Consider the following 15,472-nt stretch of genomic DNA (forward strand, 5'->3'; position numbering starts at 1 on the left):
AATGTTTCGCCTCAATGAATTTCAATTATTGAAGTTAATACAAAAACGATACTTACATTAAATTTATGTTCTTGTCATCCCTTTTTCCGTATTTTTAACGTCAGAATTTAATGTCTGTATCACAATTACATTTGAAAATGTATTTACAATTACATTTTTCAACATTTGAAAATGTCTGTACCAAGTCAGAAATAATACAGTTCTTGTCCATTCGTTTTTGATGCGTTTTGTTATTTGATTTTGCCATGTGATTATGGACTTTCCGAATTGATTTTCCTCTAAGTTCCGTATTTTTGTGATTTTACTTTTTATATATATTCACAATAGTGCACGTTACCTTTTACAACTCAAGTCACAGTAGATGTTTTCCCTTTAGACCGATCGTTTGGGTGTGTTTGATTATTCAAAATAAGAACGTTTGATATCAATTGAGCCGTTACTATTATTTTTTTGAGTATAAATATTATAATAACAATAGTTGTGATATATTTAATTATTTTTCATGCATTCATGCTTATTAGAAAATTACAAATTTATGTAATGTGCTATATAAATATAAGGTATATTCATACATATTATGGAGAAGACGGAACAAAGTTGAAAAACTTTGTGTCTAATCCATTTGTTTTGAACAATAAAATATGTTTAAACTAGTTGTTTTATTTAATTATTTGTATTCTTACTGATGTGCTTATATATTGTGTCTCTAGTGTGTCAACATGTCAATTTATTTTCCATTGTTGACTATGATTATATATTTGACTGCTGTACCCCAATTTTTACATTTTTACCTATTATGGTTAATGTCCTCACATAAATAATCGAATAACTCTTACATCAATCACACCGTCGTTTCAGCTGAACAAAATCACTGCCCCTACTTTATTTACTTGTACTGAAATAAGTAATATAACAAGCCGTCTTCTGATTTCCCGAACTAACTGGTCAACTTATCAAAATCAATTTGACGTTTTTATTGTTTATATGTTTCTGATATCACTGCAAGATATTTTTCTCTCATATCTAAAAGTTCTTATGTATTTTTATATCAACATTTTTAAAAGTTCTTATGCATTTTTAGATCAAAAATTTTAAATGTTCTTATGCATTTTTAGATGAAAACAGCTTTTTGCACTCCTCTACACCATATATAATGTGGCTTGGTGAAACATGTTTGAAGGCACCAGATAGCCCTGGGTCAATGGTCAAACTTTAAGATTACATGTATGACGAATTGGACATATTGAACTTAACTGTTGTCATCTGTCATAACGGAGACTTTAGTGTTTTTTTGTAATTAGAAATCCTCTCTGAAAGAAATCCGGAAATCATGATAGGAAACGAATTATTAAATTGGAGACGCATACTCATTACCTAGGATATGTACGAATTCTTTTCCATGAAAAAATTCTAAAAAATATAGGATGAGAAAATTAGAATGAATATTTACAACAGTGCGGGAACAAAACAAAGAAACGGAATAGATAAAATGTCAAAACTGTGTTATAATCTTTATCACTATAACACAAAGATGATAAAACACGTCAGTACCTAGAGTCTACACTTTAATTCCATCATGGATTATTTCTGAAGGTCTTTGCACCTTCTGACGAGCCTTTTGTTGGAAAAAGGTAGAGACATTCTTTGATTTAGATTTTAAACATATTTTAATCATTAAAATATGAAAAGGATTGAGCAACAACCACAGCCTATAACAGCTCTCTCCACATTACATGTATAAGGTATAATTCAATTATATCAACTGTATTTAAAGAATCATTCTTTGCCATAATCCTGGTTCATCAACTTTCTGCTTGGAGACTGTTAAGTTTTTACTAAGTCTGAGTAACAGCTGCAAGCTCTTGAATACCGAATGAGTTGGTGAAATATATATCCCATATTATATGCAGGTGAAGTTGGTATAATGCTACTTAAGATAATTTTAAACTAAAATCGTCTCGTTCGTCATGAATTCTAGTACTGAGATTACCTATGTCAAATTCGAGGTATTAGTCTAAAATAGGACAGAAGAAGCCGTGTCTGTTGTTTCTTTAATTTCTAGTTTTGGAGAATATCTTAAAAGAACCCAATCAGAAATGTTTGGATTTGAAATGAAAAAAAAAACATGATCAATATATGTTAATGTCAAATTAAATGATCTAGCTTCCTTGATCTTCTTGATTTTCACAAGTGTCTGAAGGAACTCCGATCATATAAAATAAGAAGAAGTCGTCAAAGAGAAGTGCACAGTTCGTTCATATAGGTAACTCAAGTTCTAGATTATCGTATCGACTCGGAGATGTGTGTGTTATACACATGTGCTGCTTAAATTTTGCTTCATAGAAATAGAAAGTTTACAAATAAAAAGTTGACATCATCTCTTTTGTCGTAAAGCTTTGTATCTATGGTATCCTTTATTACAATTTCGAGGGGATACGTTCCGCATAGTCACAAAACTTTGAATTCTTTAGTGAGAGGCATCTATATAGCAGAACGTGAAGTTAAATGATAATGCTTGCTTCTTTTCTTTATTCATAAAAAGCTTCATATGTGAAAGAATAGTCTGAAGGACAAGGATCACAGTTCGTGTTTCCTAAAAGTTCGGTTGTTTTTTCTTGAATACACGTCCTCCAAATGTAAGAAACAATAAAGCATCACTCAAGAAGACAGATCAATCGAACAACTTATCAGCCGTATAGCTGAGAGTATGTCTATTAATAAAAGAACGTAAAGGGAATACACAAAAGAGACTTCAAACAAACTACCCCATCGACACAAAGGCATCAAGAGGTGTACACATTTTTATATGTAAAATGTTCACTTTTGCATTGGAAAATAACAATGATTTAATATTAATATTTGTAAGTATATTTATTGTGCTATAAGATAAACAGAGAACAAACAGTAGTAGTCATTACTGCTGAACAGATCAGGTTGGCCCCCACCTCTCACTGTAACTTTGTCGCCTTTCTTTAAATGTAATACCATGTTAGCAGTAGCTTCGCTGAAGCCAGTGCCAGGGTATAATCCAACCGTCCGTTTCTCATTCTGCCAAATGTGAGCATAAACCAGTTTTCCGGCTGCTGACATGAGTGTGGTGGATACATGATACAGCCCTTCTCGTGGAGCTTGAAATATTCCGGTGTTAGGATCGTAGTGGTTTCCATTGTTAGTCCAAACTTTATCAAACTTTACTACATCTTTAGCATTTATATTCTGAGAAGTTGATAAGGATGCAGTAAAGGCAGGAATATCTCTTAATTTTCTGTAGTTTCTGAATTCTATTGAAAACATTCAATTTAGAATAAACACTTGTTATTATTTACAATTTAGTATGTTTAACAGAGAATACCACTTCAAGTTCATATATTAGGGTGTTTGCGTTTTATATATGTTGTGTCTTAAATAGGGAATGTGTTTGATCCTATTTCCAGGTAATCAAAACAGATTGCACGAAGCAAAAGTAAAATGTCTTTTTGCAAACTCACAACATAAGTGAGAGCAAATAAAAAAATCCATCAGATTTAGCTATGTTATACTGATGTTAATTGTGTTATAAAATAGAATGAAAATTAGGAGGGACAACCATTAGGATTTATAAGTTATGCATGCTCTCCTCATTCTATGTTTGGACATTGTCTTAGAAATTTTGCCGAATATCTCACCTAAACATGCTTTGTTTATGACATTGTTTTATGAAACAAATAATAATAAAGCGTATCTGCTCAAGAAAATAACATTTACATTGAATTTAAAAACAAAACAAAATTGACTGTAATGAAAGTTTTGTTTCCAATCTTAAAGTATAATGACTTCAACATTAAATATTGACCTCGTGAACAGCTGTATATGTTGTGAAATTTTGCTGATTTATTCACCTTGATTTAATGCATGCATGTAGTTAAGGTTTCAAACTCATACATTTGATTTGAATAATGACCAATTAATATTTCATATAACAAAAATAACTGCTGGTCAAAATGTTAAGAATTATTGAATCAAATGGACACCATACAATCTAGACAACTGTTCGTCTAAATGAATGCTTCTGGGGCAAAAGTTTTCATTGTAAACAGACAGTATCACATTCATTAAACTATAAACATTAGAATTGACAGTAATTTCTATAAGATGTAAAACCAAATGAAATAACACAATCGAATTCAGCAAAACACTTCTTTTTATTCTTTTATACATGACAATATCTATAGGCCATTTTTAAAGGCTACTACTATAAAATGAACATTTATATAGATAACTTACCAGATCCTCCTTTATATCTAATTAACATTGTTAAGAGATCTTCAACTACTGCATTATCTGGAAATACAAAAGATTACCGAATAAAATTCTACTGATTAACAACAATGAACTAAAACAGTCTCCTTCCAACATGTATTTTTTATTCTAGAAATACAATGTGTGAGGATTAATATAATCAAAATGAAATATAAAACGTTCAATCACAAACACAAAAAAATGTTGATTGTGTGTATTGTTTTAAAAGTAATATCGTAGAAGTTAGATAATGCACATACCAAGTTTTGGACTGCAGTCTGCTGTAGCAATGACCATAAGTTGACAGAAAACAAGACCAAATATAAACATCATTTTCTTTCTGAACAATGGGAAATTACTCCGTGTATACATTGAAACACAGCACTTATTTTGTATGAATTCTTGAAACTGTTGTCGCTAGCTTTTTTTTTTTATTTAGATCGCATGACAACGTTTCATTTGTAATTCAATATGATAAATTGCTTCTTGTCATGAAGTATGATATTTACCGACGAGATTGGGCTACAAACTTTTTCTTGGCAAGATAATATTTCATGAAAATTTTACTCTGTTATGTGATGATATCTGCGCTTCATTATGGGACGAATGTAAATCGGGTTGATGCAGGAAGAACTTGTACCCATGTATCGGTTTACCATCAATATTTACAATGTTAAAGATATGAAGGGGTATAATTCACTATCATCATTAACTCTTCACATCATAAGACTCTTTAGCTTGACTCCACTTCAATGCATTATCGAGTATAGGTGGCAATTAGTGATAACTGCCCACACCAAAAACATTCAAATAACATATACAGCTACTGAATAAGATGTCATTAGCAATGATAAATCGGACCACTGAATTATTTAAGTTTAAAGTCGAGAGTACAACTCGTTGCACACATACACACTACCAATCAGTAATTAACACATAATTGATATAGGGCAGTTAAAGAATATATTGAAACCAACTTTAGTCTGACTACTAACAGGTTAAAATGAAATCAAGGTCTATTACCAGGGACTAAATAAATTTCTTGTTAAAATAATTTACATGCTACATTTTGTAGATTTATCTCCTATAAATTGATTTACAGCAAAAACCAAGAGTGCACACGCTTATATCTGCCAACATATCAAACACTTCATACTTAAATCAAAATGGTGGCCGTCCTTTCAACTCTTCTAGCATTTCGATTATTGTCAACGAATTATTCGAACGCTCATGAAACGCATTCGAGTACCGTTCGAGCGTTTTACAGCCAGTCAACCATCTAGATAGATAAATACTACAATCCCCTACGTCACATCCGGATGCCTACAAAAAAACGATTGAAAAAAATATTCCTATGAATTTGATTTTGAGGAAATTAATTCTACATTTCATTGCAGTAAAAAAGATCTGAGTCAAAAACTTGGATGTTGAAACGCCATTATTTTGATCATTTGGCGTTCCGACATTTTGGAAACTTAAGGTAACATGGTCATGGTTACATAAGTCAAAACATTTACTAAATTTTATCATCGGTATAGGGACATCATTCGTAAATATAGCTCAACATGCAGACTTCTTATACATTCAGGTATTTCACATCCAATTTGTTTATGGAAATATTCTTTATCAAGCACAAAGGTGTCAGTATCCACCTCAGAAACTAACAAAACCTTTGAATAGACTTATTAACAAGGAATGTAGTTACGATACTGGTGTCAGATCATTTGGCGTTAATATTGATTGATTTATAGGGTCTTTGCATTGGAACTAAACACATTTATTCAAAATCTAGTTGTTGGCATGACATGGGTTATGTTCTTCTCATATATGTTATGATGGTATGATACTAAAACCCTAACGGGAAGGATTGTGCCTGATGTTCCTATGATGAAATCATAACCTTTCAGTCAGTTTAATTGAAGTCTGGAGCTGGCATGTCAGTTAACTGCTAGTAGTCTGGTTTTTTTTATATGTATTATTGTCATTTTGTTTGTTTTCTTTGGTTAAATCTTCTGACATCAGACTGGGACTTCTCTTGAACTGAAATTTTAATGTGCGTATTGTTATGCGTTTACTTTTCTACATTGGCTAGATGTAAAGGGGGATGGTTGAGATCACACAAACATGTTTAACCCCATCGCAGTTTTGCGCCTGTCCCAAGTCAGGAGCCTCTGGCCTTTGTTAGTCTTGTATTATTTGGATTTTAGTTTCTTGTGTACAATTTGAAAATTAGTAGGGCGTTCATTATCACTGAACTAGTATATATTTTAATTTAGGGGCCAGCTGAAGGACGCATCCGGGTGCGGGGATTTCTCGCTACACTGAAGACCTGTTGGTGACCTTCTGCTGTTGGTTTTTTTTCTATGGTCGGGTTGTTGTCTCTTTGACATATTTCCCATTTTCATTCTCAATTTTATTGCTATATCTTGTAAACAATTTAAAAAATGTGACAATTTGTTTGGTTAATTTCTTGGGGTGGTTATTTTCTTAAATACAGTGAAATGTAAAAGTTTGTCTATAATACTGGACAGGATAAAATATTACTCTTGCCAAGTATTTCTTCATTTGAAACAAAGATAAATTATTGAAAAATCAAATTTAACAAAGACTAATAGGGGGAAATAATATTGTTATTATCCCTCATTTTCTATTTTTGAGACGACACAATGAAAATTACCTTAAAATGCTTTACACCTTAAAATATGTACAAACATTGTGAATACGAAAGGGATGTCAAAATTGATTCCTACTAGGCTAATTCGATTCATTCTGTATTATTTGAAGAAAAAAATGCTGGGGGATAATTTCAATTTGATGTGGATAAACGTATGCGGCTTTTACATATTTTGCGAGGGGTACACTATATTATTAGTAAACCTTGGTAATAAACTAAAAAGAAGCTTTAACAAAATATTTTTTACGTAGAAATGATTTTTCCTTTTCTACAAAGACGGGTTTTTCGTTTCTAGCACACGATGTGTGTATCTACGTTGATTATTCTTTTTTTAATAATCCAAGACAAAGTTATCCTTTTAATCTGTCTTTGGCTTTAGAATGGGGAATACTTGTGTTAAGAGTATACGAAAGGAACTTTTAAACCACTAAGTCGCAAATAAAGTGACAACATCATTGCTAACAAATACGAAAACCAACAGACAAAAAGACAAAAAGTAGTACATAAAACACAACATAGAAAACTAAAGACTGAGCAACACGAATCACACCTTAAACTGAGTGGTACAGATATCAATCAACAGACATGTTTATACTACTGCGTGATTAGAGGATCGTAGATTGTTTTTATACTGTTCAACAGATTTAGAAATATGTATGACTTTTTGTTTGAAGGTCACTGGTGATTCTATCAAAGAAAAAAACCCACTCGTTTGACGTAAAAAATGTTACTCTTAGTATTTATGATGATTTTTTATATAGATATCCTTACATGAAAAAACGGTTGAAGTCAAACAACTTCTACTTTAAAGACAATTTACTTTGGCAATTATTTATAACTTTATAACTTGAGTAAATATACGAATCGTTCGTATTATTAGAGTTTATCATGAAATAGATTTAAATGAGTGAATGAGTGAATGAATGCATACTTAATTGCAAAAAGAATTGAATGTGCTAAAGCAACAAAAGAATAGTTACAACTTGACAAATACAAACGATAAACTCCATAGCCCTATACATAAATGCATAATAAGAAAACAAACAATATTGATTAATTAAATGGTATATCTGATTAACCATAAAAATTTCAGATGATTACAGAATGTATTTTTAATGTAGAACAGACGTATATTTTAATAAAAACTGTAATTATTCATGATTGGCCAAGAAGAATAAATTAAGGCAATTTTTAAGACTAATTGATCTGTTCACAGTAGATGTTATTTTCAAAATGTAGTATTTTTTTCAACACTGCACAAAAACCTTTTGCAAACACGTAAAAACTTAGTCAGATGTGTACATCTCCCTATTTTAATGATCAGCTGAAGTGTACCACTAAGCCATTTACTGCAGCTGAATCCTAATGAAGCTTGGAAAAGGCATGCCAGTTTTGTTTTAACTTTTGATAACAATAGATTGATGCGTTTTAAGGTTCACCAGAGCTAGTAATTTTATAAATAATAAAAATTATAGATTGGTATCATTTACGGTCTTGATTTTAAAGTCGAAAATCATCATCTATTCTATATTCTGTCTAAGTGCTTCATTTATGTGCTTAGTGCTTCAACTACGTGCTTATAGTGCGTCAATTATGTGCTTAGTGCTTCAGTTATTTTTTTAGTACTAGAAGTCATCGTTGAGTTGTTTCGTACCCATTTAGTTCACCAGAGCTTATTGTTACCCATATCAATACTAAACATTCAATTGTAACAAAATGAAACATTTTCAATATCTTACAAACTTGGAACCTTCTGTAAAAAAAAACCCCAGAAAACAGGAAAAGATAACCTCAAAATACAAATATTTTATTCATATTTTCTGAAACATAAAAGGCACACATTCATTTATTCAGTTCTTGTCATGCTCTAAAAAATTTTCAAGGTTCACAGGCTGAAACAAAATGCTTGCAATTGCAAAATTCTCTGATATTCAAGTGTATGCTGCTTGGAAAAAAACACTTTTATCCTCTTATCATTTGATAAATAAAATTCATATACTAATGAATTGTGTTAATAACATTAACGGTACCAATTTTTCTGACCAGATGCGCATTTCGACAATACACGTCTCTTAAGTGATGATCGTAGCCAAAATATGTAAAATCCGAAGCTTATATAAAAGATGAAAAGCTATAATCCAAAAGTTACAAAAAGTATAGCCAAATCCGTGAAAGGAATCAGAGCTTTGCATGAGGGGAATACATTCGTTATATTATGATAATTTTTTTATATTTTGTAACAGCAAATTTAATAACAAGGTGATACCCTCGGGGACTAACAGTCCACCAGCAGAAACATCGACCCAGTGGTAGTTATTACATTACCGATACCAATTTTTCTGCACCAGATGAAAATATACATTCAAATCAATTATTTTGTATTTTCAAAACGTAAACAAAACACATACGTTCCATCGTCCTTCATTCAATAATACTATTACTCGTAAATGACAGTGGAAATGGCAACGACGATTTTCAACTTATTAATGGTTATTGTTACGACATTTTCAATAAGATAATATCCGAAATCATAATATTTTTTGTCTTATTTATTTTTTTATTTTTCCCCCCATTTGAACGCAAAAATAGATTATCTGCTTTACGGTCAGTATAAGTAAAAATTAAACCAATTTAGAGACGCAAAGTGAGTGAAAACATAATGTTATCCTTTTTATCAACATTTAAGTTAAACTTTGGAAGGGAGATAATTTGTCCCGTCACCAATACTTCCGTAATACATTTCTAAATATATCCGTGCATTTTAACCAGGAAGATATCACTTTATTTTTCTTATAGTCCAAAGTAGCTTTGCAGAAGTTTTTCATTTACATAGGAGGTAAGTTTGCTGACATTTACCATGCAAAAGAAGATATTTTCCTCATAATATTCAATTGTTTGCTGTAGTAATTGTGTAGGTGAATCGTTTTCGACACGTACCAAATAAGTAATTTTCTTTCTCTTTCAGTTATTGATGAAATAACATTATTTGATAAAAATTACATATGTTTATTCAGTTAGAAAAATAATCTGTAAGTGATGATATTTTTTGCTACTGAAGGTGGCAAAATAGAGTAAAAATTGACAAATTGTATTTTTATGTATGGCGATAGTAATTATATTGTTTCCATTGATCTCCGATGAACAAACTTCTAAAGTTTCACAATTTAAAATGGAGATTTTTATATAGTTCCATTTTTAATTGCTTCATTGTAACAGGAAAGCAAACGATTTGAAAAGCTTGCACCAGTCCATTGAATACAACCTTAGCACTTGCTATTAATCTGGCTGCGTCATTTCTTACTTGTATAGTAAAGGCAACAGTAGTATACCGCTGTTCAAAACTCATAAATCCATTGACAAAAAACATAATCGGGGTAACAAACTAAAACCGAGGGAAACGCATTAAATATAAGAGGAGAACAACGACACAACACTAAAATGCAACACACACAGAAACGAACCAAGCATCAGACAAAATCCCACAAAAATAAACAAAATACATGAATTTTGGATAGACAAGTACCGTGACACGTCTTATCACAATGTGAATTTACACTAAAAAATAAGAGAAAACAACGTTAAAATGTAACACACACAGAAACGAACTATAAAATAACAATGGCCATATTCCTGACTTGGTACAGGACATTTTTAAAGGAAAAAATGGTGGGTTGAACCTGGTTTTGTGGCATGCCAAACCTCCCTCTTTTATAGCCATGTGAAATATAACATCAAAATGATAACACAACACCACAGGAATACAATATAAATAAGATTGGAGAACAAAATTGACAAAGAAACACACAAACAACAGCCAACAAACGGCAACAAGTTCAAAATTTTCATACGCGAGAAGTGCATTTTGTCCACACAAGACCTACAAGTGACGCCCATATACAGAAGTGTGAAAGCCTTAACAAGTACAAAGTTGAACAGTATCGATGACCAAAAGATCAAAAAAGTTGTGCGAAAAACGGCAAGGGTTTTCTGTTAGTTACCAGAACATTCCTATTATTTACAATAATTTATACTTTTGCAAACAGTAACTTTTATAAAATGACTATACAAAAGATATACATGATAAAACTGCAGTATTAACTAATTACAGGAAACAACTGAAATACATTACATAACCAATCATTTGCAACACAAAAAGTAGACAAATCCGAATAAGTTTAAACCTTAGCGCCAAGTGACGTCATATTTGAAATTGTAAAAAATGACAAAAAAGTTACGACATTTGAATTTGTGAAACAGATCATCAAAAAATTAAAAATGACGTCACATTTGAATGAATAAGTTAGAATAAGGATTGATTTAAGATTATATTTGAACTAAATACTGATATTGCATTTAATAACAATGCACATTCCAATACTTATTAATAGCAAACTAAGGTAGCAATTAACTATATAATAAAGTTATGTCCGGTTTGTAATGAATCTAATTTCAAACGTAAAATATCGTACTGATTACGTTGAACAAAATCAAATCTAATAAATGAAGGCGGTGATTAATTTTCTTTACCATAACATAAATATAATAAAAAAGACGTCAACACATTTGACAAATTCCGATGAGAATTACAAATATAACATTAAACATTTAAACTAAATACATGAATTTGGGATAGACAAGTACCGTAACAATCAGATAATAAAACAAAATGACAATGATCTATTTTACTACAAAATTGAAAAAAAATACGAAACATTAATCTAGAGGTGGACTTATAAGGGAACCGTTGATAATATACAGGGTTGTTTTTAAATTAGAAATTATATGTTTACAAGCATTATGTGAGTATTTCATGGCAATATATATGTAATATAATCCTCTCCCGTTAAAATAATCATTGTATGTGAACACAATTATCTGATCTATTGCTTGTCATGATGTAAAATATCTAACAAATATCAAGTCAATATATTTAGACGAAAAATATGTTGTAAACTGATTATTTAAGGGGGCTCGCGGGTGTAAATATTTTTTTTTAAATTGTAAATAGGATTTTGCTATATTTTTCTATCAATGAACTTGATCTTATACTTAAGAAAAACATGAGGTTACCGTTAATTTACACTCACAATCTGCATCGAAAGAAGCATTCAATTTTGTTAATGCCATTTTTTTCTGTTGAACTAATAGGAGAAATAGAGGTATATCGAAATAAAAAAAAAACTAAATGACAGAAATTGCTAAAATTTTACAATTGTTCAGTTTATGTACAGCTTATTCGAAAACAACAATAAAAAATATAGGTCACCGATGAGTTAAAACAGATATTTAATTTTTATGCCCAAAAATGGCATTTTTGCACCAAAGGGAGATTTTCGAATCTAAGGCCCATAACTGTGAATTAAGTCATCAGAACGAAACAAAGTCGAACTTGATCTGTAACTTGTCATGATAAAATTTTATACTTATTTGCAAGGACTTTAACTCTGAGCAAAATCCAGATGGGAACAAAATTCAAACAGACAGACATACCTAGATAGGGGACTAATAAGAACAATCTGATCAGTCTTGTTTTTTTACGCTAATGTGGACTTCTTAATGCCATTTAATCATGTTAAAAACCAAACAGCCTATTCAATTCTACCAGTGATTTTTCCATAAAATTGTGTATTCGGGTATTTCTAAGGTACATTAGAAATACCCAATCGATCTAACGCCGTCATGGGTCTAACTTATAACTTTTTGTTATAATACACAAGATCAGTCACATTAAGGAAAGACTGTAATATTTTTTCTGTCTATGAAGAAATAACAACAAAAATGTGGTGCACACTGAATAACCCGTGTAGCGGGTTATTTATAAGTGTGCACCACATTTTTATGCTATTTTCAATAGACAGAAAAATATTACAGTCATTTCTTATAATTTTATTTTTAATTGCAGTTTAAACCGGATTGAAATTATGAAAAAACGTTAATGACGTCACGATCACATGACAGGTTTATGTCTATGAGCTGAGAAACAAAACAACGTCAGCCAACCAGAAGACTCGTTACATCAAAAAAATAAATTATTCATATTTAAATTAAACATTTATCTACGCAAAAAAAAATTACAGAACATTATATACTATTTCACTTATCAAACAATTGTTACGTTCTGAGTTACCGATTATGAATAACTTGAATCAAAGTTGGATGATGCAAGGGTAATAGTTTAGTTTCAGCAAAAGAAATAAATATTGATCTACTAAAATATATATTAAAACCAACACAATATAAATTTATGAGCCGAAACGCTTTTCTAAATTAGCTTCTAAACAAGATTTAGTAATTTTGTCTTCAGGTATATCGAAGTACATCAACAAAATCAAATGTTAATATTTAGCCTATCGTTTTAGGATGGCATCTAAGGGGTTGATATGTGACCCATGTTCTAGACTGCATAAATCCACGGACGCCTTAAAGTTTTGCACAGATTGTGACGATGCACTTTGTTCAGACTGCTCTACAGCTCACAGTGCTCTAAAGATTACTATTTCGCATAACGTTGTTGATGCGTCTGCATTAACTTGTCGTACATTCAATTTGAAAAAAAATTGCACCGATCATCAAGATATGCCTTTAGAGTTTTTCTGTTCAGATCATGATTGCTTACTATGCCGATCATGTATGGCTGATACTCATCGTACTTGTTCAAAGATTCTACCAATAGATGTCGCGGCTAAAGGGATAAAGTCTTCAGTCATGTTTGATGATATTAGTAAAGATATTGCAGCTATACGGAAGTCGGCAAAGGAATTAGTAGAGGATAGGCAGAAAAACAAGAACCGAGTCGGACAGTCCAAAGAATTGTCACAACAAAAGATTACAAAAATCAGACACGATATTAATAAGCATCTCGACAAATTGGAAAAGAAACTTTCTTCTGATATGGATGCTATGGAAAGAGAACTTGATGAGAAAGCGTCCGCGGGTCTGTCTAAAGCGAAAACAACAGAAACAAGTATTGAAGATATATGGGAACATATCAACTTTCTTACCAAACATGGTTCAGAAAGTCAGATGCTTATCCTACTGAATGAAGTTAGGTCGGAAATGACCAAACAATCCTCAAATCTTCAAGAGCTCATTTTGACCCAAGAAATGAATGGCTTAGATATTGAACAGGTAGATTTTATATCTTCCGCAAATTCTTTTGGATCTGTTAAGCGTGTGTCTTCGCCGTGTTCCGTGTCATATCACCCTCCTAAACATATACAAGCACAAATACAACTAACGCATGAAAAAGTACCAACTAAGTTCGAGTTTGACAAGAAAATCAAAATACCTTCGGGTAGAATCTCATGTGTAGCTGTTAATGACGACAATAGAGTACTTCTGTGTAATGACATGCATAGTAACTTTAATAATAATGTAATATCATGCACGGAGACAGGTGACCAGATTCAAGCGTGCACTATTTTCCATAGAGTATTCGGTATAGCTATTGTACCACATACTGAAGAAGCAGTGATTAGTTTGGCTAATGCCAAGATTATTCAATTTGTCAATATATCAAGCATGATACCTGGTAGACAACTTCAAGTTACTGTGAAGGATATCTACATAAATGGTATAGCAGTAGTTCGTGATACAATAATTGTCGGTGGGGGCTCTGGAAATGTGTACTTTATTGAAAAAATAAACGGGAAATGTCTGAAAACTGTTAACATAGGTACAGGTACTATAACTTCATTTGTGTCATTATTAGGTGGAATAAATGGTGTTTTATACTGCTGTGAAAATTGGGGTAAAATGCAGGTTCATTGTATGAAACTGGATGGAACATTTATTTCAAGTTTTGATGTAAAAAATCCAACGGGCGTGACATTAGATTCGAAAGGAAATTTGTATGTCGCATGCTATGGATCTAATGAATTATGTCGCTTGTCATCAGACTATGAAGTACATGATATCTTGTTAAAGGAATCAGATGGAATTGACCAACCAATGGATGTTGCTTTCAACAAGACATATAGTAAGCTGTACATTTCAAACAGTGGGTTTGATAAAAGTCTTTTGATTTTCAATTGCAAATGAAACAAACATACTGAACAATAAAAAAAATGCCAGATTTAAAAAATAAAATTATATTTAGCAAACATATTAGTTTATTTTAAGCCAACAAAAAAGTCACAAAAGATTGAAAGAGGATTACAATTTCCTTCAGTTTTCAAGCTAGAATTTTTCTTATCATGCAGGCGGTTAATACATTATTACCTTTCCTTCTTTTTGTTTGTTCAAAATAAAACAAAACTATTAAAATAATTTTGTGAAAACCCATGTTGTCACTCATCAAAGACTTAAGTTTTTCTCTATCACGAGTGTCGTTCGGTTTATCGAGAAAAAGTATCGTGGAAGAATATCTGACGATGGTCAAGTATTGCGAGACGATCATGAAAGGTCTGGTACCGGATCGTGAAAGAAATCTAATCGAGAAGACATATGAAAATTATATTAGTAACACAGAAAAATTCACAACAAAATAAAACTGTCTGTCAAAATGGTTCAACATGATAA

At 31.4% G+C, this 15,472-nt stretch overlaps 3 protein-coding genes across 3 annotated transcripts in view; 1 reads left to right on the forward strand and 2 right to left on the reverse strand.

The window, feature by feature from the left end:
- LOC134711289 (complement C1q-like protein 2) overlaps nt 1-15,472 on the reverse strand; it is a 52,561-nt gene that overhangs the window by 20,147 nt on the left and 16,942 nt on the right. The window lies entirely within an intron of this gene.
- Nucleotides 2,872-4,633, reverse strand: LOC134710691 (complement C1q-like protein 3). The gene is made up of 3 exons (XM_063571077.1): nt 4,539-4,633; nt 4,264-4,320; nt 2,872-3,281 (listed from the first exon to the last, which is right to left on the reverse strand). Exons 1-3 carry the CDS (start codon nt 4,609-4,611, stop codon nt 2,872-2,874), a joined length of 540 nt encoding a protein of 179 aa, XP_063427147.1. The 5' UTR covers nt 4,612-4,633.
- Nucleotides 9,689-15,014, forward strand: LOC134709370 (uncharacterized). The gene is made up of 2 exons (XM_063569538.1): nt 9,689-9,788; nt 13,312-15,014. Exon 2 carries the CDS (start codon nt 13,313-13,315, stop codon nt 14,990-14,992), a length of 1,680 nt encoding a protein of 559 aa, XP_063425608.1. The 5' UTR covers nt 9,689-9,788; nt 13,312; the 3' UTR covers nt 14,993-15,014.

This window comes from Mytilus trossulus, chromosome 3, assembly GCF_036588685.1.
Source record: "Mytilus trossulus isolate FHL-02 chromosome 3, PNRI_Mtr1.1.1.hap1, whole genome shotgun sequence".
Taxonomy (NCBI): domain Eukaryota; kingdom Metazoa; phylum Mollusca; class Bivalvia; order Mytilida; family Mytilidae; genus Mytilus; species Mytilus trossulus.